At 39.0% G+C, this 26,484-nt stretch overlaps 1 protein-coding gene across 1 annotated transcript; it reads left to right on the top strand.

Moving 5' to 3' along the window:
* Nucleotides 1-4,928: 4,928 nt before the first annotated feature.
* Nucleotides 4,929-26,137, top strand: LOC142956500 (RNA-binding Raly-like protein). Its single transcript, XM_076098116.1, has 7 exons — nt 4,929-5,184; nt 21,623-21,698; nt 22,444-22,491; nt 23,284-23,471; nt 24,856-24,969; nt 25,177-25,334; nt 25,867-26,137. The coding sequence occupies exons 1-7, from the start codon at nt 4,929-4,931 to the stop codon at nt 25,897-25,899; spliced, it is 873 nt and encodes a 290-aa protein (XP_075954231.1). The 3' UTR covers nt 25,900-26,137.
* Nucleotides 26,138-26,484: the final 347 nt, after the last annotated feature.

Below are 26,484 nucleotides of genomic sequence, written 5' to 3'. Positions count from 1 at the left end.
CAGCTGCAGCCTGCAGTTATTTAGGGCATGAGTTCAGGGGAAGTAACAGTGTCAATAGAAGTTTAAGAAGTTTACAGATTTCGAGGAAAACTCCAAACCATTAGTCAAGCTCATGTCTTGTTCATGAGTTTACGTTAACCTTGAAATTCAGAACAGATACAGACCCTTTAAAAGCCGTTTTGTGTATTTCTGGTGCATAGCTGCTTCTTTTAAATTGTTTTCTTCTTCTTCTGTCAACAATGAAAATAAAAATCCTTCACTGTTACACCTGCTCACATACGTAAAGCAATAGGTGGCAATAAAAACACTTATTTGCTTTTGTACAGAGATTTAGATTTAGATGAGAAGATCGATGCGCCCCTCATGTCTGTGCATTAAAGTAAAACTTCCCGCACAAAATGACCGTTTGTATATCAATTACTCACCCTGTGTTACCTTGAATTCTTGAAGAAAACTTTGTTTCTCTCGCATGCCTCCACGGTCAACGCAGATTGTGAGTTTGTTAGCGGATGTTTTGATCGGGTTCTGCTGTTGTTTCAATTTACTTCATCAAGACTTTATCTGTGTTTTGATTCTTCGCTTGCTGTGGGAGCATGCAAGAAAAATAAAGTTTTCATGAAGAATCCAAGGTAACTCGAGGTGAGTAATTGATATACATAAATGTCATTTTGTGGGTGAAGTGTTCCTTTAAGTATCAATCTGAAGCCAGAAGACAGTTAGCTTAGGACAACAACTGGAAGTGACTGGAAACAGCCTGGCTCCTCTAAAGATCACTAATTATCATGTTTCATCTTTCTAGCTGTTTCCAACCTGTTTCCATGTACAATTTGACATGCAAGATTTCTGTATTTCTTCTTCTTGTGCTCATACCATTGGCTTAAAGTGACTGGAGCTCAATTTAAAAAAGCTTGTGTCACATAGTTCAATGCACCAATCAGAGTTTGGCAACAGTTGGTGGGTTGTTTGGTCGCTGCCAATCAAATCTGATTAAACGACAGCCACAAACCTTTTAATAAAGAATACCCAACAAGGTCTTTCTTTTACTCAATGCTGTTTATTTAGTGTTAATTAATAGAGAAACATGTAAGAGTAATTCTTAAGAGTAGTTGCCGGTTGGTAACATGCTGAGCGGCCCTTTTAAGTCTGTGGGCTTTTTTTACACCCACACTCTGACCCTAAGGCAGTGACTCTACTGTGGGTGCCAGCCACATTTCACAACTCTTTCAACTAATATAAAATAACTTGTTATTTTGCCTTACTAGTCTTTCTAACCAAACACTGTTCATTCAACATTTCAATTTGTGTTTAATGAGCAAAAATCCAATGCTTTCATTTGACAATAGAGCCTATAGCTCAATGGGATTAAATTAGGGAAATCACATTTTCTGATATTAAATCTGCTTAAAAATGTGCTCTTGCTTGCTTAATCAACCGTCTAATGGCCTCACCTCTGTGCACTTCTCATCCATCAGTCACTCAGCGGGTTGGGCTGTGAGGTTTATTCAAAGGTAAAGAAGGACTGAATAGGATTTGATTGGATTGACTGGTGGGCTTTTTAAAGACCCCCGTTCTCTTGATATTTAAGGTATAATCAACTCCAGATGACATCGCGACTCAATGGGACTCGCAGTGTTAAATTATCCTCCGTTCTGTGAGGAGCAAAGGGAGATTTAGGGAGTATTATGCGCGGTTTAGGAAAGGAAGTGAACAGGTATAGGATGGGGAAAATTGCGATAGGAAGCGTGCCTGACTGCAAGAAGTATTGATGTATGTATGTGTTTGTGTATTTGTGTGTGTCAGGATGTGTGAGATACATTTTAGAGAAATAGCTGTACATATCGTTACATCTCTCCATCATTTCCCCATACTGATTTGTATTCAGGCCCCATTCAAAGATTAAAATACATTCACAGGTATATAGAGTCTGCTTTTCACCTGAGCTGCATGTCTTATGATCAAACTAGAGTAGACATGATATAATATGTCAATTAAACCATTACTCAATAAACAGAAAATTGATTGGAAACTCTTTCGATCATCAAATAACTGTTCCTGTTTATTTTTTTCGATTAAACAAACTCCAAACAAAACTCAAATGTGATGACTTGCTGCTTTTAATATAACTAAAGACTGAATTTTGGGTATTGGACTGTTGCTCAATTCTCTGAGTAGCACGAGTACATCTAAATCAGCGTTACCAGAATAAGACATTTTGAGATGTTACCTTGGGCTGTGACGGAATTTAAAAACAGGTTTTTCTGACATTTTATTGATAAAACAATTGATAGATTAATCAAGAGAATAATTGGCAGATAAACTCATGAAGAAGATAATCAACAGCTACAGCCCTGAACACTGAAGGAACATCTTTGAGGACATTAAGATAAAATATAAAAGTCAATAAAATGTCAAATAAATAAGTGAAATTGCTTGTTTTTCCCAAAACCTCCAAACATATGCAGTTTACGATCTCATAAAACAGAAAAAGCAGCAAATACTTTGTAATAATTTATAACCTGGAATCAGAGAATAGCTTTAAAATTAATTCATCATCAAAATAGAAGAAGATAGCTACATATTGATTTTAATTTGATCAATTTACCAATGAATTGATTCAACTCAAAGACAGATCCCATGAGGTGACAGTGCTAACCGGTGCCGGCTCTCTCAGCCTCATCAGACAGAGCTTCTCCTGTGATAATAACGTGTGTGCAGCTGAATCTGGGTCTAAAAGCCTCATTGTGGAAAAGATACGCGCTCATAAATTACCACCAACCAGGGAATTCAAAGACGCAACAACCTAAGAGGTACTTCCGTCATCTCTGAGTGGATTTGCGAAAATGATTGCCATGGTGACACTCCCCCCCCCCCCCCCCCCCCCCCCAGAGGACTGTAGCATTATGAGAGCAAACAGTGCAGACTGCAGGGAGGTTGTAATTTATGTGTCCAGCTCAGTGCTTTCTCTCTCTGTTGGCCTGGTGTCTATTTGACAGTAAGGAAGCTGTCACTGTGTGATTTGTTAATTGTGGAACAAGTATTCAGATCCTTTCCTTAAGTAAAAGTACCAAGACAACAATGTTAAAGTCCTAAAATGAATAGATTATTAATATTGATACATCAACCGCATTTGACTATTATAGCTGGTCAGGGTGGAGCTGGTTTTAACTTATGATTGTTCTTTATATACTTATGTTAATGTAGATAGTTTAGCCAAGCGGTTCCAAACCTAAGGGTCGAGCCCCTCCAAAGGGTCACAAGATAAATCTGACGGAATCAACTTTTCTTGAATCTTTGCTTTTAAAAAAAATAAATTTTATAATTTTATCTCTATGCGCATAAAAAAAGTTATTAAAATGAAGCCATGTGAGAAGTTTAGAGGAGGAATGTCTCATAAACGTCTAAAACACAACAAGGTGCTACAACAACGTATCCTCAACAGTTTGTATGATATCTTACGAAAAGTTACTCCTCTTTCTTTTTTCTGTCTTTTCAAAATAAATGACTGCTGTCTGAGGTTAGTAGCCTGATAGAATGAAGGACTTAGTTTATTCTCCTAAGGGGCACGTTGTAACGCCAGCCTGAGGCCATTCCAGTGAATTCACTGGACAGAACAAGGTCAGATTGGCGGATAGTTCCTTTTGCTTTTTGGGCCTGTTTCTCCTACGGGGAACACAAGACTCTTTCCAGGGCTCCAATCAACCTGGAGCAGACTTTCACAATACCATTTAGGCTATTCGTGTCCTTCTCAGACATTACAAAGGCATTGCACGTGAAGGGAACTCAAAAATCAAGAATAATAAAGAGGTAAACGGCGGGTGAAGACTCTTTTCAAACATGGTAACGTCTCTCACCTCCTGCAGAACGCTTTCAGTCTTTGCCTCCATGTTAACATAGTGGGCTTAGGATGTAGAGAACAGGTGGAAACAATTGGAAAGCAAATGATCAATTAATTGATTAAGCTTAAAAAAATAATAGACAACTTTTGAAATAATTGAGTAACCTTTGAAGTCTCGTCTTGTTTTCGTTTTTTTTTTTAAACGTCCTAAATTCACTGGTTCGTGCTTCTGAAATGTGAACATTTGCTGACTTTCTTTGTCCTAAATTATATTTCTTTGGGTTTTAGATTGTTGGTCAGACAAAACCAGCAAGAGCTGCAACAATATGTAGATTAATAAAGTAGAGATTGACAGAAAATAATTTTTATTAAAACTGTTTTTGATAAATGACTGATAAATCCAACTATCTACTTTGCCTCTGTTTCATAATTTAGTTAACTGAAGATCTTTGGGTTTTTTAACAGTAGGTCAGAGAGAACAAGACATTTGAAGACGTCACCTCATACTCTGCTTTATAGACTGAATAATTAATGAAAGATTAATTAAGTAAAGAAAATAATCCACACACTAATCAATAAAATAAATGGTCATTGGTTGCAGCTCTAATCTGAAGACATCAGGTTGGGTTTTTGGAAACTGTGATGGACACGCTTCACTGTCTATGGAGCAAATGATAACTGAAAAAATCTAAAGAATTAATCACAGAATAATTGAAAATGTAAGTAAGCGTGCCCTACATGATTCACTGATATCGAAGCATTGTGGTTTTCAATTTCCCACACAAATCAAGCCTCTGCTGTGATCATTGAAGCTGTTGGGTGAAAATCTTGTCGCATATCTCGAAATGCCTTTTAGAACACATTTAGACCATTTAGTGGGGTTTAAATGGATTCATAAAAGCAAAGATGTATTTTTCTCAGCCTGTAGATGACTGATATTATCTACAACATATGCTTTCAGCTCAGACTGGTGTTTACATCCCACTGGTGCTCACTGTTTGGCTTTCTGTGAGTACCCTCCACAGTCTAACCTTCCTGGCTTTCTGAGCAGTGTGCAACTGTGTCTCCCAGCAGGCAGTGCTGCAGGACTAGGATGACTGGGAAGACCCAGACCAGCAACGTGACCAACAAGAATGACCCGCGCTCCCTCAACTCCCGCGTCTTCATCGGCAACCTCAACACGGCCGTGGTAACCAAAGGCGACATCGAGGCCCTCTTTGCCAAATACGGCAAGATTGTGGGCTGCTCGGTCCACAAGGGCTACGCCTTCGTTCAGTACGCCAGCGAGAGGAACGCCAGGGCAGCCGTGGCCGGGGAGAACACCAGGGTCATCGCCGGACAGTCACTAGGTAATGCTGTTCAAATGTTCATCATTGAATTCTGATTGAAATATATATATATATTTTGTTTACATAAGAGAGAACTACACCGTGTAACATGGTGCTTTATTCAACTAATAAGAGACCTTAAAGCTGTTCTCCAGTATGTCAGATGGATCCTAATTTGGATTTCCAAAAGTACATTACTGTCTCCCATCATTTCTAAAACATTCACATACTAATCTGCTGGCTGATTTACGCGTTGCACTGTTGAGAGACACTGAGGCACACATTTATAAAAGATAATACAGAAGAGAACAAAGATATAGCAAGAGGTCTGCGGGGTGGCGGCTCTCCATCAGGTCCAGGTAGGTATGCCACAGTTGGCCGTCAGCGGTCTGTGGTTGGTCCTTTGTCGGCATGTTGTTCAGCAAGCAGAACCTGAGGATTTAGTGATGAATGAGAGTCAGGGTTGTGTCATGGACCAGTGGCCTGTGGATTCTGTTTTCTTTTTCTCCAAAGTTCAAGTTTATCGTTGGAGCAGCTTCAAGCTGAAAAGACGCCCAAGTAATAAGTGGACCAAAATGTTGTTGAGATGTTTACGTTTTTTTAGATTATAACATTTATTTTAATGGTATTTAATCATTTTATTTTCAAAATGTAACTTGCCCTGACATATTTCATGGCAAAAGTGATTGAAAAGTAAAATCCTTCACTTGCATTACAGTGTTAGAGACACCTACATGTTTCATCCTCTCGCATGTTCTGTTCAAACCAATGTAATATAATCGTTTTACAAAACCTTGCTTATTACAAAACAAAGCGCTGTATACAACACGTAAAATTTAACTTGGAAAAGCAATAAAAACTAGATGTATATATAAAAACAAGAGTCATAAAAGAAGGGGTCAATAGCAATAACGAAAGACAATTTCATAAAAACAAGTCTATATAAAAAGAGGTTTCAGATTAGAAATATAATACAGATTTAGTCAGTTTGAAATCTTCTAGCATGTTATTTAAAACTATTATTTCTAATCAATATTGCCTGAAGACCTCAAGCTGCTATCTGGTTCATGGTGTTTATGGACAAAAAACGTGAAAATAATTCTGAAATGAAGAGGAACAGCCGGGGTGAAGACGCTAAGATACAGAAAACATGTTTTGGGGTTGAGCTTGAATGTACAGATCAGAGAGTCAGACGGACAGCAGCAAGGAGGAAACATTCAGATCCTGGTCCTCATGGGCATTGAGTGGATCCCTGTAAATCTTCTTTATATTACTTATTGATTAGGTCACAGCCTCCCCCACAGAAGACAAAAGTCCTCCCCGATCCCTGCTCTCGCATTAAAAATGAATAACAGTGCTGTGGGGTCACGTCTGTAATTCCACTCTGTTTGTTCAGATACTTTCATGCATTTTTGGGCTGTGAAATGACATATGGCAGTGGTAGAAATGCAAGGTGGAGCTGTGTTCACAGCAATTTGCTGTAAAATCATGTGTCTCAAGAACTATTATTGTATTTTTGTAGAGCTGTATGACTGATACTCCTTTAGTGAAAGTAAACTGACTGGCCTGAGCCAACTCAGGTGTTGTCTGGGTAGTTTTGGCAGTGATTGGTAATAATAACATTAGTAAAATTAGACCTGAAGGAGCAAAAGATACAAACAGACAGACAATCAGGTTTTAAACAAAATCCAATACAAGCCAAACTTATTTGGAAACAAATGAAGCGGCACTAACATTATGACCCAAACAAGATGTGACATGTTAATTCATGAGCTTTAGAGGTAGTGGTTGGCAGATTTTTAAAACCTTTTTCCCGTCTTTATGCTAAGCTAACCACATGAGAATGGTATCAATCTTCTCCTCTAATGCGCAGTAACAAAGTCTTATTTCTTAAAGCGTCAAAGGGTCGAGTTTGTAATCCTGAAAACTGGCTCCTTTATTTTGTTTTGCACAATGCATGCTTAGTCATTTTTAAGGCAGCATTAAGGTCTTCACATCGGTGTCAATAAAGTGTTAAGTTATAAATGATGGCCAGAAATTTGGGTTATGATAGAACCATCGATAAAAAATATGTTCATTTATCGGACCTGATTATTGACTGGAAGAATGCGACACATTTCTAAATACCTTAGTGCTTTATGTCATCACACCACCGAAACATTCACCCTGCTGTCAAAACAAATCCACGTCCCATCTGTCTTGTCCTGTTTGCATCGTTGCATCCACTTACAGGAGCTCCTCTCATTGTTATGCACACTGACAAACCAAAGCACGGCTACGCATTTCCTGAAAAACACGATTTCTTGAGAGAAAGGAAAGAGCGTCTAGCTGAGAAGATCTCAGGTGAACATGTGGCTCGTGAACAAAGGCTTCATACAGCAATAAAAGTGAAGTATTCCTTTGCATAGCGGGGCATATTGCAGCTCCACTGACTGCACTTCACAGTGTCCCTGTAAACACCGAGCGTCTGTGGACACATATGCACACACACACACAATAAATTCAGTATATTAGCAATGCACCACAAGTGTCAGAGGTATACTAAAGGTGCCCACAATAACGTCTCTCTCTGCTTTGGAAATAATCTTTTCTGCCTTTATTCTGCTGGCCCCCGTGAAACTTAACCCTTGCATCAACATCTTTTAAACATGAACTTTATATTTGATTGGGGTTTGGAACTATATCGCCAAGAGGTGGGCGCAGCCATGCACAAGATATGAATTCTATATATTTTCTCCTCATTAAATCACACACAGGGAGGAGACAGGAGTGTGAAGGTATGACATGTGACGGGAGGGGTCACAGGGTCGGATTCAAACCTGTAATGTCCTGAGTGCACGGTATGCAGCTTGAGTTACCTCAACGTCTCGCGCTCGAGTAGATTTAATAGCCGCGAGATGCTGAAGCTCCAGCGATTGCTTTACTCAATTTAATTCCTTCGGACATGACTGGAGTGGCGACACATTGACTTTATGCAGTTCATGAAAATTAAAGTGACATTTAATCACACCGCCGGTTGGCCTAGACGGTAGCTACTTAGATCCTGATGAAGATGTCAGATGAAGAGTGCAGGAGAGGGTTTTGTTCTTGTTTCACCATCTCAGCATTTCTGCTTTCTGCTTTTGTGGCTATAAACTGGACATAGATGTATCAATACTTTAAGGTTCATTCTTCATAATCCGAGTTTAGTGTGATCATATATGCTTTCTCTGGTTCAAAGTGTGTAAGAGCTTTCATGTGTGACTGCTGTCTGGTGGTCTTTGAGCGCCTCTCTGTGGTTGAAAAGCGGCAGAACACCATAATAAATCCAAGGTATTCTGGGGCCTTTTTTTAGTAGTGTTCAGGAACTGTAGGTTGCATAAAGATGATCTGCCCTGTGATGAATTCTTAGAAAAAAAACGTGGTAAAGCTTGAAAAATGAAAAAAAAACAATTCAGTTTTGGAAATTTGTTGTGAAAAGTGTCTTTATTTCATAATAGTGAACCATCTATCTGCAGGTCTGTCTGTCAGACCAGTCTAAAAATCTGTAGCTTCATTTAGTTGTTTTTGTAAAAAAAGATATATGTAAAATGTATGATAAGGAAACACAGTGAGACTTAAACAATAAAAGTCACAGTAAGGATATAAAATCAATGCAGACATTAAAGGAGCAGTGATTTAATTACATCTCGTGGTGAGGTTGCAGATTGCATCCCACTGAATACCGCTCCACTCATCACTCCCTTTCCAAGTGTTTGGTTTGTCCTTACTGGGCTACTGTAGAAACATGGCGGTGCAACATGCTGAACTCTGTGAAGAGGACCCGCTCCCTGTGATAATGCACTAAAGAAAACATAGTTATGAATATCATATTCCATTTCTGCCAATAAATTCCCATAAATCTACACACTGTTCCTTTAAGTATGATAAAAAGATGGGATCTGTTGGATTGTTGATGTAAAGTTGGTTATTTTATATTAAACAATAAATTCTAATCTAGAAGTTACAATGTTTACTCTGAAATATATGTTGAAAGGCCGAAACACTCAATGACACAAGGGAACATTACTGATGATGTGTTCTGGGCCCAACTGTCCCAAAATTCTACAACCTAAACCAAACCAAGATACACACCACACAAGCTGGAAAACCCCCACTTGTAGATCGTCAACCACTCAAAACAAGGTTAATTTCCTGGAAGTGCTCACCACCTTGGCACAAAGGACAGACAAACATCATGTCCTGTGTTTTTTGATTGTGTTTTTTGATTCATTTATGCTTCTGTGTACCAGGCAGTTCTTTCAGGCTTCACTATTCATGCATCCATGACTTTTCCACCTGCATGAACACTAGATGGTGCTGGAAGAATGTCCGTGAGGGCAACGCCACCAAAACGAGGACATCTTCTTCAGTTTCTCAGCATGTAAAATTCATTCCTGTCCTCAGTAGTCAAACTCATGCAGGGCTCGCCTGCATCCTGTGCAGAATATCCGACCACATTTTTACATTTATAAGCTGCGTTTTGTCTTTGCTGTTTCAATAGTAGTATAAAGCAGCTGTTGACACATGGACTGTTTGCTATTAAGATATGCCAATGATTACGTTCCTGCTGCCACTAATGGTGATTAAATGTGTTTCAAAATTATCCTGGAATTAACCTCCTTGAATAAATCCCAAAAGACCATGAGCACATAGAGCGTTTAGTCCTCACATCATAAAAACTGAGATGCATTTTTAATATTTTTTCAAAGAAGTCAAAGTGAGGACATTGGTCGTTTGATTCAAGCGACTGTCCTTGAAGCCATGCATCCGTCACGCTCGGCCTCCATCTTTCATTAGCTTTTAGTTTCTGATCTTTTCTTAGCGAGAACAAAGAAGCTGCGGGACCATTAAGACATCAGGCTGTGCGCGAGACAGCTGCAAACCCCATTGTCAGTGTAATTAGATATTACAATTACAAGGCTTCATCTACAGCAGAGCCCTACTGCTGCAACAGCTGGGGAATCAGTGGGCAGAGCCCCAGGTGCTCTGCTTCTTCAGTCTGTCTCTTAAGTCCACAGCCCCTTCACTTAAAATTAAATTTAAGAGAGAGAGAGAGAGTTTTATTTTGTTAAATGTATGTTGAATTCTGTCTGTGTGAGTCTGTGAATCATAAAGCAAGACATACAGACGTACATTACTTTATTCCATGCGCCACAAATTACATCTTTTTTCATTCACTTTACTTTGTTTGTGTGTTTTTTGATCAAAACATCAGGCAAATAAAGCTCAGTTGAACTGAGAGAAGCATCTTTCCATAAAAAGAAAAGAATTCATTAGTTGAACACAATACAGATAAACATTGTGTGTATGAAAAATAACTACAAAAGATGTTTGCTCTAATTTGCAGCCCATTTGAGTAAACAAATGGATAAAACAGATTCAGGATAAAAACAACATACCGACTGTAAACATATGAATATGCATGTTTGTATTATACATGACCAGGTATGTATTGACATGCGTAATTGTAAAATTGTATGTATGAGTGTATAATATGTACGTGACCAGTGAATCAATCAAAACATCATTTAATGTTCACACCTTTGTTGGTGCACTAGCTAATATTTTCCTATTAACAATGGGTCCAAATGAGTCATTGTAATTGTAATAATGTAATCATCACTCGACTCTCACTGCCCTCATTGCGTCTTTCTCCTGCACCAAGCTAACGACGAGCTGGTGAACATAGTGGAGCATTTAGCAGCTGAAGAGCCAGATATTTCCCTCAGGAGTTGGTGGAGCGCTGAAAGGAGAATGAATATTGATATTGAACATTTGTGCTAACATGCTAATGTTCGTCAGTGTTTGCTGTTTGTTTTAAAGAGTCAACTGTTTGCTTTCACCTATCAGCTCTATAAGGTGATATTATTTTAATGTTCCCACGAATGTGGCCAAAAAATCTGTAAAGTCATATTGTTAGATGACAATATATGTATGAACATTAACATACAGAAACAAATACTCACAATAACATGCAAATGTACTGTATTGTGTTCTGTTATGTGGACACAGCTGCTATTGATGACACTATTTTCTGTACTTTTTCATAAAATCTTTTTTTTTTTTAAAGCATTATTGATATACCTATAGGTAAGGGAATTTACATTTTACAATTTAAAAACATGCATGATTAAAGCTGACCAGAAAAGTCAATTTATTGATTTAATTTCAATAATAATCTCAATAAATCCATAGTTTTCAATAGAAATGAATACCTTTTAGTTTTGCACTGTTGGTTGTAATAAACAAGATATTTTGCTTTTTAAGACGTTTCCATGATGGCAACTTGTGAGCCAAACAATAAATTGAGACGATTACTCGACAACAAAAGTAATCGTTAGTTGCAGCCATATACACGTCATGGGTATTTTACTGGCTGATTCCAGTATGTTAGACTCTATATGTTTGAGTACTTTCAGGCCAGTAAGTGTCTGTATTTTCAACACAATTGATAGGTCACTGAACAAATGAAACATGAAAATATCCAATTAATTAAAACTACATTTCCAAGACCTTTTGGTGTTTAATTAAATGTTTGTGAGTGGGGTGATGGGTGCCTTGTTGGTCGGGGACTAGGGGCTAAAATCATGGCTATGGTCCAATACAAAAATAAATAAACTATTGCAGAGCAGAGTTTAATCATATTTGTCCTTATTCTCTTCCTTCACTTTAAATTGCTCCTTTCTGGTCACATACATTTCGCATTTAAGGGGAGAGAGAGACTTTTTGGGAGTCAAATAGTCTGAAAGTATCACCCATAAAGCATCATATTAAACGTGTTGTAATTTCCTCACTGCTCAATCTGTGCTGCACGGAAGACAAACACATGTAGTTCAACTCCTGTCTTTGGAGGAGAGAGGAGTATTTTGAGAAGAGAGTATTCTGATAAGAGAGAGTTCCCCCTGGAATAGTTCGACAATGGTTTGGTCCGAAGCGGCTCCGCTCTGGAGCTGAAGGTGCACGCGCAGTCTAGCTTTTTTTAAGGGAGAGAAAAGGAAGCAAAAGTCTGCCCGACCACAGACATCACCCGCGTGTCCCCTCTCGTGACATGACCATGTACAAAGGCAGGCGTCGCAACCTGAGATGTGAGTATGAGGCGTCACGCTCTCGTGACGAAGGAGCTTTAAATGTGGCTGAAGTTAATGCTGCTAGTTTGGAGGGAGCGTTGGTGAAGTATTGTACCAGTTTGAGATACTACTTGTACTTAAACTTGACGTATTTCCATTTTGTCTTTGAGGGTATATTGCTATATTTTTTACATATATATATCTGACGGATATAACGTTAGTTACTTATCAGATCAATATTTAATACATTAAATTGGTATTTTTTAATATAACTGTATAGAATTTAAATTAGTTGACATTTGACATCATTTGGATGGTGATGAATTAAGAAAATGATTCAAATGATAAAAGTAAAACGTTGAGTGGAGCCATTGTGCCTTATTAGTACTTTTACTTTTGATACTTTAATACAACTTGCTGCTTGTAGTCTTCTCGTGTATTTTTTGCTTGTGTAAGATTTTGAATGCAGAACTTTCACTTGTTAAAGAGAATCCTTTTCATTGTGGTATTGCTGTTTTTACTTAAAGAGATCAGAGTACTTCCTCCACCACTGCTGTGTGCAGGCTTCTTTGCAGTGTCTTCATGATTGAAATCTGCATCTCCTCCTTTCTGTTGCTCAGTATGTGTCAGCATATTCATGTACATTTGAAAATTCTAAGTAATCCCTATTTTATGTTAAAATGCACTGTAGAATATTGCATTGTAGCTTTAATAATGAATGGGAATTAAAGCATGCTGGGGACTGATGCAAATCCCACTGGATAAACATTTACATGGCTAATAAGCTAATCTTTTACCAATTCAGACAACATAAATCCCCTTTTCATCCAGTCTTTGTGCACTATTATTTTTTTTTTGCAGGAATTGTGTGAAATGCAAATTTATCTCTGTGACTCGATCACAGGCAGGAGATTGCTGCATAAAGTATGTAACATTCATTTGAATCTATTTGGTGGCTGCAGTCAAAAAAAATACAGTGGTGGTGTTGTGATGTTCAGAGTGTGTGTTCAGTGCAGAAGTGCCTTTGAGCAAAGTACTGGAGCTGCAGTGGTTGGTTGCACATTACAGCTCCAGGTGAGGTGTGCACATAAGAGGCTGAGGGAGATATTTCTGCATTGTTGGCAGATCTGCGGTTAAATGAATAATTTATATCTCATATATTAACATCTAGATTGACTGATTCATGATCAGAATACATTATTTATACGATATGTGTTTTGCATGCAACCTTTTATTAATAATAATTTAATTATATAAAGTCAGGGCTGCAACAATTATTTATCAAAAAGGCCTTTTTCACAGCGGACATTTTGACAGAAACTAATCAACTAAAAGCCGTGCGAGTGAGGCAGCATGCACATAGGATGCTGCAGGGATGACTTATTTTTTGTTGGCCAACCCGGAAGTTAGCATCACCCTGGTTCCCTCCACAAAAAGCAAATGGGATTTTTCCATTGAATTTTGGATTAGAAATAAACTCCGTGGCAAACAAACGTTTGTGATAATTACACGTTTTGTTCAGCAGGATAATCTTAATCCTTATTTCAGGCGTCTAAACCCACCAGACGAGGGAACCGGAAGTGCGAGAATGCTGACTCATTTCCAGGTTTTAGGGCTTATTCCTGCTACACTCGATCAGGACCCTGAAACCAATGCAGCTAAATGGAATTCAGCCATCATCCATTTCTATTATTCACACCTGTGCTTTTCCTACTGTGGCATGACAAGATGGCTCCCGGGAACGAAGGCTGATTAGTCTGACGATTATTTCCCCAATTAGTAAATCAATCATTTGATGAATAAAATGTGAGAAAACAGGGAAAGCATCCATTGAGATTTCCTATGGTCCTTGTTTTGCCTGACCAACCATCAAAGTCTAATTTACTGTCACATAAGACAAACTACTGAACTTATCTTAACAATGGAGAAGCTGAAATCTGAGAATATTTGAAACTTCTCTTCTTTTTCTAACCTGTTAAACCTTTTCTGATTCCTCTGGTGTGTGTGTTACCTAATCCTTTCATTGATCTGATGTCTAAACACGTCTGCTGCTCCGTGTTTCAACAGTCAACCCCTGAACAAGGAGGCCAAGTTTCAGAGCAGATGTACAAGTAGTTTCAAGCAGCTGTTGGGTTTGTTTCCAGCTGCTTGCACAGATTCACCAGCGTGTGTTGAGGCGGAAGTGATGGACCAGCTCCTGGGCTTAAAACGTTTTGAACGGTTGCACTTAAGAGCCACATAGTTACATCATAAGACAAGGAGGAAAAGTGTATGAACAGCTCAGGAGAGATGAAAGACTAAATTATCTTTACCTCAGGCTACAATATGCTCATTATGGTTTAATGCAAAAATCAACTCGTGACAATGTTGAGATGAACCACAGGCGTGAAAACATTTTACCTTCTGTACTGCTGCTCTGAAGAACGTTCACGCACTATTGCGTGTATTCTCAGTGCGATCTATTGAGCACAGTCAACCCCGAAAATGTAGCAACCACACGTCCGGCTGTCCTTAATGGACCACAACTCAGCAGGTCTAATGAAAATAATTGTATTAGATCCTCGGGAGCTCAGGGACCGGCTGCCAAATTTATGGGCTGCCAAGTAACCATTTTCCTTAAGAGGGCGAAAGAGCAAAGTACAAGGAATTCATTAAAGAAGGACAGTAATTAATCCACGCTTTGCCTTGACGACACGATTCTCCACCATCCTGATTGGTGGAATCAGTCAGGACGTAATAAACGATCGGTGCGTGTAGCTCAGAGTTGCATAATGTCGAGTAGCTCGCAAGGTAATAGTCTTCAGTATTTAGCATTGACAGGATTCAGATGAAAGATATCTGCAGTTTATGAGATTAGTGAGAACTATAACTTACGGTATCTCTAAGTACAGTTTGACGAGCCTAAATTGAAGTTTATTTTAGATTTCTGTAATTATATTCTTTCAAGTAAGAACTGTGGAATTGTATTGAGAATACGGTTCTCAATACAATTCCATTTACGGTTTAGATACCGTAAATTCCCAAATAGTGGACGGAGGCTTCTTTTTTTTTTTTTTAATTACATTTTTTTTTTTTTTAACCTTCACTGCGGACACCAGTGCCTTCATTTGAAGCAGGCTTTTATTAGATACGTATATAGAGAGGTGAAGTCCCGCTCCTTCAGGTGGACCACCATGGGACCTTATTTTGGGGAAAATATGTACGGTAGTCAATAGCGAGTGACATTTATTTTTATCCTGTTTGAATTGCGCCACAAATTAAAAGATAATTTTGCACGTCAAGAAAGTTGCATTTTGTAGTAACGCTGTTGAAGTATAAGACTGTGAAAATACGTAATTAGAAAGACTACACACCCAGAATTTGCGTAAGCGACATCACTCGCTGAAGTTTTGTTGTCCGTGTGTTTTGTACCGGGATGTACGCACGAAAAACGGTTCTTGCTCGTTCTTTTGCTTCCCGGCTGATAAAAAGAGTCGCTGGATAAAAGACATCAGGTAAGATGACGTTACATTTGTGCATGGAAAAAGCTAAGTTACCTAGCTAGCTAGCCAAGGTAACGGGCATTTAGCGAGATGAGAGATGTAGTTCACTGATAGGGTTCACACTTCACTAAATGAAACTACAACAAATCTATGACAAACTTTCTTGACTTGCAAAATTACCTTTTGAACTGACAAAACAATAGACAGTTGTGTCATTCATGATATAATTCAAACAGAGACTTTGCCTCTCTATTTGGTCATATTTTAGTAAGAAGCGTCCTTTTCAGATTAGCTCCTCTTTGCTCTGTTACTTTTTTCTTATTGCCTTATGGTTTTAATGCAAACTCAACACTGCTGTGTCTTTGTCATAAGTACGGTACTTCAAATGTAGCTAATGCCATTTGTCTTTTGGCGCTTATACGTTACTGCACAATACAGAAATAATGGCTGTAACAGGCATACACTGAGCGTTATGTCGTGGCTTCTCTGTTTTTATTTTGGAAAAAATTATCTTAATTTACCCAAAATAACTAAACAGTGCAAGGAATTAATTTGGACATTTGACTCTCAGTTTGAGCTATGTCATACTCATATCTATCTTTGTGAAACCAACATAAGTATGTTGATAAGACTTTCCAGAATTACATTCATTGTATCTGCAAATGCACTGTAACTAATATCAATTAAAATACAATCTGCAATGGCATTCTAACCAGTAAGAACAATATTTCAAGATGATGTGAATAGAAGGTCATTATGTCCAAATACACACGTTAATCCGTACACTGTGTATACCCAGACACACACTCGCAGTGTATGCTTCCTCACCCTGTCACTCAGCCTGCCCTGCTTAAGGAAACACTCTCTCAGCTGTAATGAAAAGCCGAAACTGCCTGTGCCCTTGAGCTGAGCTCAGAGATTGTTCAAGTCCTCCCTGTCAGATTTACGGGCCGCGAGAACACAGCATAGATTGAATCTCCGGCTGCTGTCATGCAGGATGTCTCTTAGTCGCTCATTTGTATTCACACAGGTGCCCGGGCGATCTCTTAATCAAATACTGCTCACCTGCTCTCGCGTAACGGCATCGACGGAGATTGTTCTGTTCCAGGAGTGATGCTCTGCCTGCCAAAGATTGTGTTTCGGTATTAGTGCAGGGAGGAAATGTATTCTCTCGTTTCTTTTCTCAGGCTGTATTACCACATCGCTCACCTCTTCTGCATTAATTGGACGGAGAGTAGGCTGTAGTTTAACATGGACAACCGCTGTCCTCCCAACTATCCCTATTCCCAAAGTTAAAAGTTCCTTTGCACAGTCTCTTGAATAATCCCAGTCAAGAGGAAGATTGTTAATACACTATAGTTCAGCTTGTCGCGGCTAAATGGAAGCAGCACAAGGGCTAAACAGTTATTTAGCTTTTAAACTAAGCTCATCCCAGTGGACTAACTAAGTTTTGTCTGCGCTGGTCCGGTTTTAATGACTCGTCCACGTCTCCAGAGACGAAGAGCTCAAGGGCAAGCTGAGCTGAGGGGTCTATTTATAACTAAAAAAAGACACTCAACGGTAATTTAGCACTGCTTCATTAATATGAATGAACCCAAACTGAGTCAGAGGTGCCCTGAGGTGGTGATGATTGTATTCTTAAAGGATCCAGTGTGGATGGATAAAACTGCTGCTAAACTCAGCCACATCTTTGCCGAAGGAGCCGTTCAATTAAATGGACTTGCAAACTAAACCTCTTACTTTAAAAATCTGGACATTGGACCTGCACTTGCCATCACCACCAGTGAACACAGGTGTCACCAGGACTGAAATCTTAAGGATTGCAAATTTAATTTTGTTCATTCTTATTTTTTATGTAATTTAATTTATATTTTCATTTGCTTTTTACAATATGATACTTTCCACTCAGGCCATATGTGATAACTATTTTGATATTGAGTTATTCTATACTTCTTCTATTCACACAGATAAACCCACTCTGAGGTTTTGTCACAGTGAAGATCGTTACCATTTTGTGCCACCTTTGCACAGGCGGAAACCTCTGGGTCTGAAAAGTAAAGCCAATTAACTTGTATTCTCTCTAATTGCCAGCAGGGGGCGACTCCTCTGGTTGTAAAAAGAAGTCTGATTGTATAGAAGTCTATGAGAAAATGACCCTTCTTCTCACTTGATGTATTACCTCAATACACATTGTAAAGATGAGTTTATGGTCACAATTGCTAGTTTCAAGTCTTCTTTAACTCCCAGACGTTATTCGGTCTGGGAGTTTTCTGTGTTTTCATCTTACTAATTTGAACCTTTTATAGTGTGTTTTAAGTTCATTTTGGTTGCCTAAAATGTCTTATTCAGCGGTGGGCTGTACTGAGTGCTCACACCCTCTCGTGTCACTTTTGGTTGCACAAAAAACAGCAGAAAAGCTCAAAACGGTGATCCACAAACCACTGAGTGACATCACTGACTATGGCAGCCTCTTACAGAGAGTCTATTCCTTTTCAACATTAAAACCCCCATGAGTCGAGAGGTTGGCTAGTACTCTTTGTTGTTGTTGTCTTTGAATTTGTCTCTGTGCTCACTCATGATGCCGCATACAGTTTACAGTATCAATTAAGTCCTAACTGGCTATTGCTTAGCAACACAGCCTCAATCTCCTCCATCTCCAGGCTCAACTTTTTAACAGATACACATACAATCAAGTCCGTTAGCCACACACAAGCTCACACACATTTGTTTCATATATGACTAATATAATGACTGTAATCAATCAGAGGCTCAGTGTGTGTCTGTCGGTGGTGTGGAGGGTTGGCGTTGTTCGTTTAGAGAGTGCTTTTTAGTGCGTCGCTCTCTCTTTAACGACCCCAGCAGGGGACCAGAGAGAGGAGAGCACACTTAACGATGTGAACCATTCCTCACGTCTTCCTGGAGGCTAATGATAATGATACAGACGTCCCTGTGCACCGGAGAGCGGCTTCATACATCCCGGATTCATTAGTCCATTAGGGAGAGCAAGGAGGGAAAAAAGAGAGGAAGGGAAAAGTCTAGGCTCCAAACACAGCACAATTTTGTGTGTGTGTGTGTGTTGAAAACAGAGATTTTGTATAATATAGTCTGAGATATCTTGCATTCTTTAAATTCACAAGCTCAGTGCATTAACAATGCAGCAAGAGATGACATTATCATCTCCACCAGTGATGGGAGAGAAAAAGAAGAGGCTAAGGCTGCAACACTTTCTGCGAAATGACTCGACTTCAGCTCCTGTCATGAAAGTTGCCGCTGCGTGATCCCCAAAGCAGTTGATGCAAAGCTGATACTTTATTTCTGCAACTTTTTGAAGCTGTCGAGGCTAACTCATCTCATCAGACAGGGGTCTGCCCTGCCTTGTCGGTGTGTGCCTCTGTTTGTGTGGGAAGTGTCTGATATCTGTTTTTGTGTATGACCTTGACTGAGCTGAGTTTGAGCAGAAGCAGCGCTGAGAAGCCGACGGACTGAACGCAGTGATAGCAGCCGGCTTGGCAGCTATAAGAGGCTGTCAATCATGACGAGCCATGTGGTGAAGAGTCACAGTAGTCTGCTAATGCATTTGAAGGGGATTCCATTATTTTTCTGTTACCAAATTACTTTAAAAATAAAAAATTTCATTTTTTTTTACCAAAACTGTGACTCTCAGTCCTTTCTTACACAATCGATGTCTCAGTTGCCTCAAAGCCCTTAAAACCCTTTAAAAGTTTCCAGCCTCTCTGCTCGTCTTTGTCTCTTTGAAAGTTTCAGTGGACTGAAGTTAAATCACTGAGTGAATCAATGCTTTCTACCTTTATTCAGCTGGTTAATCTCATCACACAGCCCGACAGGCACAACCCTCTCTGCAGCTGCAGGGCTCCAACTAACAAATACTTTCAATAGAAGGCTACGTATAGATTTGTATTAGTTTATTAGTATTTATTTAGCTATAGCCTTTTATTAGTTTTATTAGTTCATTCATAAAGTTGAGTCTGAGTCAAAATAATATTTATTATTATAAGTTTGGATTTGTCTTGAAAGTTAAAAGTAACTAATAATGAAAATTCATAAATGGAGGTATTGAAATTATAATAGAGTTATACATCGAGCAACTAGTAAATCGTGTAAATCAAACTATCTTTTAAGGCAAGATTCTAAAGTTCTTTTGACATAAAAATAGAAAATCGTTAAAATATTGTCATTTATAGTGTTATGCATTATGCAAGTTTGCTGCAGTGGCAGTAAAAACCTTGTTCAGTATATGTTACAGTAGGGGTTTGCCACTGTTGCCCCCCCCCCCCCCCCCCCCCCTTCCCAGACATCCTCTGTGTGCCAAATTAACTATAAAGAGTTCCTGTTTGCTATTTACTCAAAAATGTCCAATCAAGATGTCACTGGATTGCTTTGAAACTCAGAAAAATGTGATAGTTCTTAGGCAAGTTCTGAAGCTATACAGTCAGGAGTGTCTTTTTTTTCTATGATTTTTTTTTAAGCAGATTTATGATTTGTTCGCATGGACATTGGGTATAATGTTATCCTCTGGAAGCGTAAGTTACGCTGAATCTATAATGCATGTATGCGTGTTAAGATTTGGCTGAGATATGACTCAGAAAGAGCAGCTTAAATACCTAAATTGCCTCCATTAGCTGCCAGAGCGACCACCATGTTGTTGAGCGGTTCAAATCAGCGGGACAAACAATAAATTACATCCTGTTGTTTTTAGAGCACCAGTATGTTACTGTCACTTTTTACCTCACTCGGTATTTCTTTATTGTTTTCATGGTAAGTTGAAATAAAAGTTATATAGAGATGATGCCAGGTCTTGCATTGTTTATAAGGCACTGTCTTATAAACATTGACTCTGAGTCTGCAGGGCTTCGATGCAAAGCTTCAGCCTTGAGTAAAGGAATGCCCCCATGACATGCATTTCTCCAAGATGGTGGGAAATAAAATGTAAGAGGTTATCGGAGAGGTGAAGTTTAGAAGACAGTGAGAATTAAGTCTGAGTCCGAGAAGTGATTTAGAGTGAATCGCCCCTCGAGGGATTGTCGGCAACGCTCTTTCTCTACTCTCTAATCTTTTTCTCTGTGCCCGTGTAATTAGCGGTGTCCCTCGTCTCCCAAAGTTTGGATACTGATGTTTTCACTTCAAAATGGAGAATATGTTCCACTTGAGTTTCTGTATTTCAAAGAAATATGTCTAAACAAGATTATTAGTGTCTGAAAAGATAAGATACAGATGTTATTGTCTGGAGACTGATTACATGGTATGGAGTACACACATATAAGACACAAAATGGTAAAGCTGACATATATTTCCTGTATATATTAATCTTGCACGGATCGTCTTTATTAATCAATACAAGAAATATATCCTTTCATCTGTAACATGTCAGCAAATGGGGAAAAAGGCTCATCACTGCAGAACTTTCTGCAGTTTTGAATCTTGTGCCTATTTTTGTTCCCAAGCCCCTCAAAAATGTAAATGCACATTTTGTAGAATAGCAATCTCTCCAAAAATAACACTTTTATGCTCGGGGCCCTCATCACATTTTGGAGATATGAGAATATGAACATGTTTGCATGTATTTGTACCCTGCAAGCCTTTCACATGCAATGATTTGTTAACCCAATTTCAACAGTATTATCATTAAAATCATTAACATACATTTTTAATTGAGTTACAGTTAAACAGCTTGGAAGTTCATTAAATTGTTAAATTCATTACAGCACATGAAAATATCATGTAATATTTTCATAATAGGCAAAAAGATGCAGGTTTATAGGTGTTAAAAAAAAAAGTCATTCTACCCCTTTATTTTACACAGGATTTCATTCTAGCTCCATTTTTTTATATTAATTAAATTTTATAAGGTGCTACTGTGTGTGTTTGCAGATATCAACATGGCAGGAGAGCCAAAACCATACAGGCCTAAGATGGGCTCCAAGAGGCCTCTGTCGTCCCTCTACAGGTCTGTGTGAAACATGTGTCTTGTTTAACTGTGGCAGTCGGATATTGCTTTGCTGACCTACTTTTCCCACCGTAGTTATATTCTGCTGTCTGGTCGGGTACTTCAGCAGGAACAGCCAATTTCCTAACTGTGCTATCAGTGTCTGTTATTACACATTCGCTGATTCTTGACATTTTAGTGGCTTGTTGGAGGCAAAGAAAAAACAGTGCACAGGAAGTGACATGGCCGACATTTTAAAGGCTAAAAGAAGAACAAAATAGCTGATCATTAGGGATTTAAAGGGATTTGTTTGGTAAATTAGCGTATTTGCTTTCTTGCTGAGTGTTAGATGATGATTGATATCACTCTCATGTCTGTATGCTAAATACTAAATCTGTGTGGAAAAAGAAGTGGAAAAATGACACCGTGGCAGACGGTTAGCTTAGCTTAGCATAAAGACAGTTTCTGCTCTTAGCTAAAGAATATATTAAAAAAGGAAAGAATGACATCACTGAACCCACATTGGTTCCAAGCCGGTAGTATCCTACATATCTTATTGTAATAGAGCATGTTTGTTATCAATAACTAACCAAACTATCACTCTGATAATGATATTTAATTATATTCAGGAGGGCTAACATTAGCCAGGTCTCTCGATAATGTTTGCTAATATTGTCAGGAGGTGGACGCTAATCGCCAAATTTGATATAAATCTGGACTTTTATACATTTAACACTGTAACAGGGAACTTGTTTTATCTTCACAGTGGCTATGAGTTTGACTATGACTACTACAGAGACGATTTCTACAGCAGGTATGTAAAGAGGCGTATCTGATGGTAAATAACACTTTGGCTGAACTGGTTCTTTTCCTTCACACATCGGTTTTTTCAATCCCATTTCTCCTGGTATTTTGCCTTTCACTGTTCAGCCTCCTTTCTCCTCTTTTCAGATACAGCTACTTAAAAAAAAGATGAGTTTTGAACAGAATAGTCCCAATTCCATCTAAGGCTAAGTAACTACATTATCATAAGCATAATGAATGTCATATTGGGGAGGTTTTTATTCCTTTCCGTTGGAATTACTAATGATGCTTTTATCCGCATAGGCGCGTACTGAATGTCAGATAGTCCCCAGGCTGGTCATTTGCGCTGGCAAGGCAGAGAATGTATCTTCCCTCTGACATTTTCATTGGCTTGTTTACTTCCTTCCTTCGCAGTAACCCTGATGAGAGTTGAATCCTTCAGCTTTGAGTCGTTATTGCTACTTTGGCAATTTAATGTGTCATAGGCAAGTGGGAACAAGATTTGATTGAATGGCCGCTGCGTTCAATATGTACCTCCATCTATCGTTCAAACATCTTTTGCAGCATGTCTATTAGGGGCTTTGTAAATGTTTCTTGTTGCTAGAGTAACAACATCTAAACATGACTGAGTGACTCCTGAAAAAAATAAAAACACACCTGCACACTTTGCTGTTCAATGGCTATAATAAATCCAGAAATACTTCTCCCTGCTTGTAAAAAGATTACTTTGTCTGCACTGTAACTCCTCTTGTAACATTTCTGTTCAAAGATTGCTGCAACTTTATTTCTCATGTGTCTTCAGACTCTTTGAGTACCACGGTCGTGTCGTGCCCCCGACCCGTGCTGTGATCCCCATCAAACGTTCGCGACTAGTCGTCCCGTCCACACGCAGAGCCAAATCCTCCTTTCCCGTCAGGGCCTGTTCCTCCTCCTCCTCCTCTTCCTCCTCCCGAGCGCTCAATGTCAGCTCCTCCATCACAGTCCCTAAACGTATGTTCTCTTTGTCACTTTTTTTCTGCTCTCTTTAAAGGGAGATTCAAGTTTAGTACAACTTAGGTCTTTCAGTTTTGTCATTTCTAGATTGTGATAAGAATGTTCTCACCAAAATGATTCGTGAGATCTGAAAACTTGGCAAAACACTTTAGCAGCAGGGCAATCAGACAGGCTGAGGGTTGCAACTTATTATATTTATTTGTATTTATCAATTGATTAGTTTTTTTGATTAGTTCATGAATCATTTGATCTGTAAATTATCAGAAAATAAGGTAAAATACCCATCACAGTTTCCCTGAGCCCAAGGTGACGTCTTCATTGTTTTGTTCAAAGAAAAGCAGTAAATCTTTAAATTTACAAAGCTTGTTTTGCATTTCATCCTAAAATGTCCAAGTGTAATGTAAAAGGTATCGCTCATAGTGAGGAACCTAAAGACAGATATCATCTTATCCCTGTTGTTCTCCTCCGCTCCTTGTGGCATTTTAGTGTTTTTTTTTAGATCATTGTTTAGCTCTGCGGCTGTTTTAGTTCACTTTCACTGCTCTCAGAGGATCATTTTCAGTGGTAGCAGGCAAATGTTCTCAGAGAAAAAGCTCTAAAAACCCACAGTACACTACTGCTCTGCACCAAATGGCAGACAGACTCAGTTGGAGATTAACTCCTGATCATAGTGGAGCTTTTAGCAGCTAAGGAGACAGATATTTTTGAAGAACCAGATAGTGAGAGTGAACATTGGACTTACATTTGCCAGGTGGCCAGAAACAAATAAAAGGACAAACAGTTGCTTATTTACACATCAAGCAGTTACAGAGCAACATCAGCAAACACATTTGTTAAATCAACTTTGTTAAGTCAATGTTGTGTTGCCCCCAAGTGGCCCAGAAAATCAATCAATACTTTGACATTTTTGGAAATATACTTAATTGCTTTCTTGCAGAGAGTTTGATGACCTGGCTCCGTCTGTTAGTAACTAAATGGACCCACAAAGCACCTAGAAAATCTAAAATTTAAAAAATGTCAAAGTATTCTTTAAGTTGGTGAAGACAGCGTTATTATAACTGATGGGAATGACTGCAAAAATAAGATCCAGATTGTATGAAACCTTTTTTTTTTTTAATTGTTCAACAGTTGCCTTTGCACAGCTCGTAATCTCACTCTTACTAATCAGTATTCTCCACATAATGCAACGCCGTAAAATATATCATTGGCTTTGGCTTCCATTGGAACGCCCGTTCACGACTGTGCCTCAGCTACATTTCTGGCAACGAACTTGGCTGCTGAAACTTGCTTGAGCAGTGCAGTAGCTGTTGTAGCCGTGTCAGTCTCCTCGTCACACATCACATTAATTATGCTTTTTAACTTTATTTATGTATGCGCACAGTGAAGACAGACCAGCTCCAAACAATCAAGAAGGAGCTGTCACAGATCAAGACCAAGATCGACTCCCTGCTTGGAAGGCTGGAGAGGATTGAGAGGCAACATCGCTCTGACGGCGGTGAGATTCGACAGAGGGGAGGGGAGAAGCATGCATATATAGATGTGCAAATGAAAGACACACACACACAGCAAAGGGAAACTAAAATAATACTAAAGCTTTATAGAGTGGCTTGTCTGAAAGAAATCGTTCTGTTAGTGAAAGTAAGATGTCAGTTCAATAAATCCATTACGCTCTGATGTTGACTGCCCGTCTCTCTTTCCTCAGACATGCAGAGGAAACAAGAGGAGATGTGTGAGTGTCTCCATGGTGATGCAGCAGACCGCTCTGGTGGAGAGGAGGCGGAGGGCACCGCCGAGGTGGAGGCAGGGGAGATGACGGACGGCGGTGAGGATGACTTTGAAGATGAAGGCACCAGCGACATGGTGAGCTGGTCAAGTAGACATTTACAGTCTCAATAGGAGTGGGGAAAAAAGTATGTTTTCTTGCATCTCAATGAAAAAAGCTAAGCTGTTAATCAATGGCTGAATAGCCTCTCAAGCTGCCTGGCCATGGTAAAGCTGTCGTATGCTCATAAAAGCATTCCAAAAATATGTAATTTAAAATATTATCTGGAAACCCAGTTCCTCAACCAACTCTGTATTTTCTGAGGAAGAAATGTAGCTTAATGTATGAGAGATTAATGGACTTTTCCTTAACGTGTCCTTATTTATTGTGGAAAAATCAATATATTGCCGCAACTTTATTGTAACCTTAAAAGCACTTCTAAATTCACTTATTCTCATATTTTGCTCATCAAAAGCCCCCTATGTGACATTACAACAAACATACATGTTAATAAAAACCCAATTTCATTGTTTCATTTAAAATGATTGTGAATTGAAGAAGGGCCAGTTATAAGAATGGATGTTTATCTCACTGATATCTCTTTCGTTGTTGTTTTTCTTTTAATCGCAGATAGAGAACCACATATCGGACATTGACAACTGAGTAAGGTCAGTGTTTAATCCCTGCTTAACAGGGAATAATTCTTTATTTATATGGCATTTCATTTTGTGAATAGACTTCTAACAGAGTATGGACCACTGTACCCCTTTTCAGTGCCCAGCCACTTGTAGGCAGCAGCAGCAGCGATGCTGAAGATCGTCGGCTTATTTTCCACTTTTAAGCAGAGTGAGAAACGCTGCTCATTCTGTCCTCTAAATGGGCCGTCATTCTCTCCGTCTGGGTGCGTAAAGTAAAGGCAGCTTCTCTGCAGTTATCACTGATGACTGTCTGAAGCGCCACAGAGATACGACTCCGTCTCATCCGCACTCTGCATCAGACGACATTTAAATCCCCTGATTTTCTTTGTATGAACAAATAGCTTTGATAGATTTTATTTGCCTCTTGGCTGACTTTTCCTCCCCGCTGTCCTCAAGTGCCTGATAACGGGAAATCTTTTACAGCCGCTCTGAACATGATGGTTAAGATGGTAGCATAATGAACTGCTTGTCCTCAGGTGCACATCTCAGTGGTTGCAGGTAATATCAAAAGCATTAGTTTATTATAATGTTGATCGCAGCCCCTACCCCT

Source organism: Anarhichas minor, unplaced genomic scaffold, assembly GCF_050575085.1.
Source record: "Anarhichas minor isolate MPS153535 unplaced genomic scaffold, ASM5057508v1 ptg000024l, whole genome shotgun sequence".
NCBI lineage: Eukaryota > Metazoa > Chordata > Actinopteri > Perciformes > Anarhichadidae > Anarhichas > Anarhichas minor.
The sequence above is the reverse complement of the archived record's forward strand: the minus strand, read 5'-3'. Positions and strand labels throughout refer to the sequence as shown.

Coding starts and splice junctions, on each gene's coding strand:
- LOC142956500 (XM_076098116.1), top strand. CDS start 4,929: ATGACTGGGAAGACCCAGACCAGCAACGTGACCAACAAGAATGACCCG. Junction 23,472..24,855: donor CTCCATCACAGTCCCTAAAC/GTATGTTCTCTT, acceptor GTATGCGCACAG/TGAAGACAGACCAGCTCCAA. Junction 25,335..25,866: donor ATGAAGGCACCAGCGACATG/GTGAGCTGGTCA, acceptor TTTTAATCGCAG/ATAGAGAACCACATATCGGA.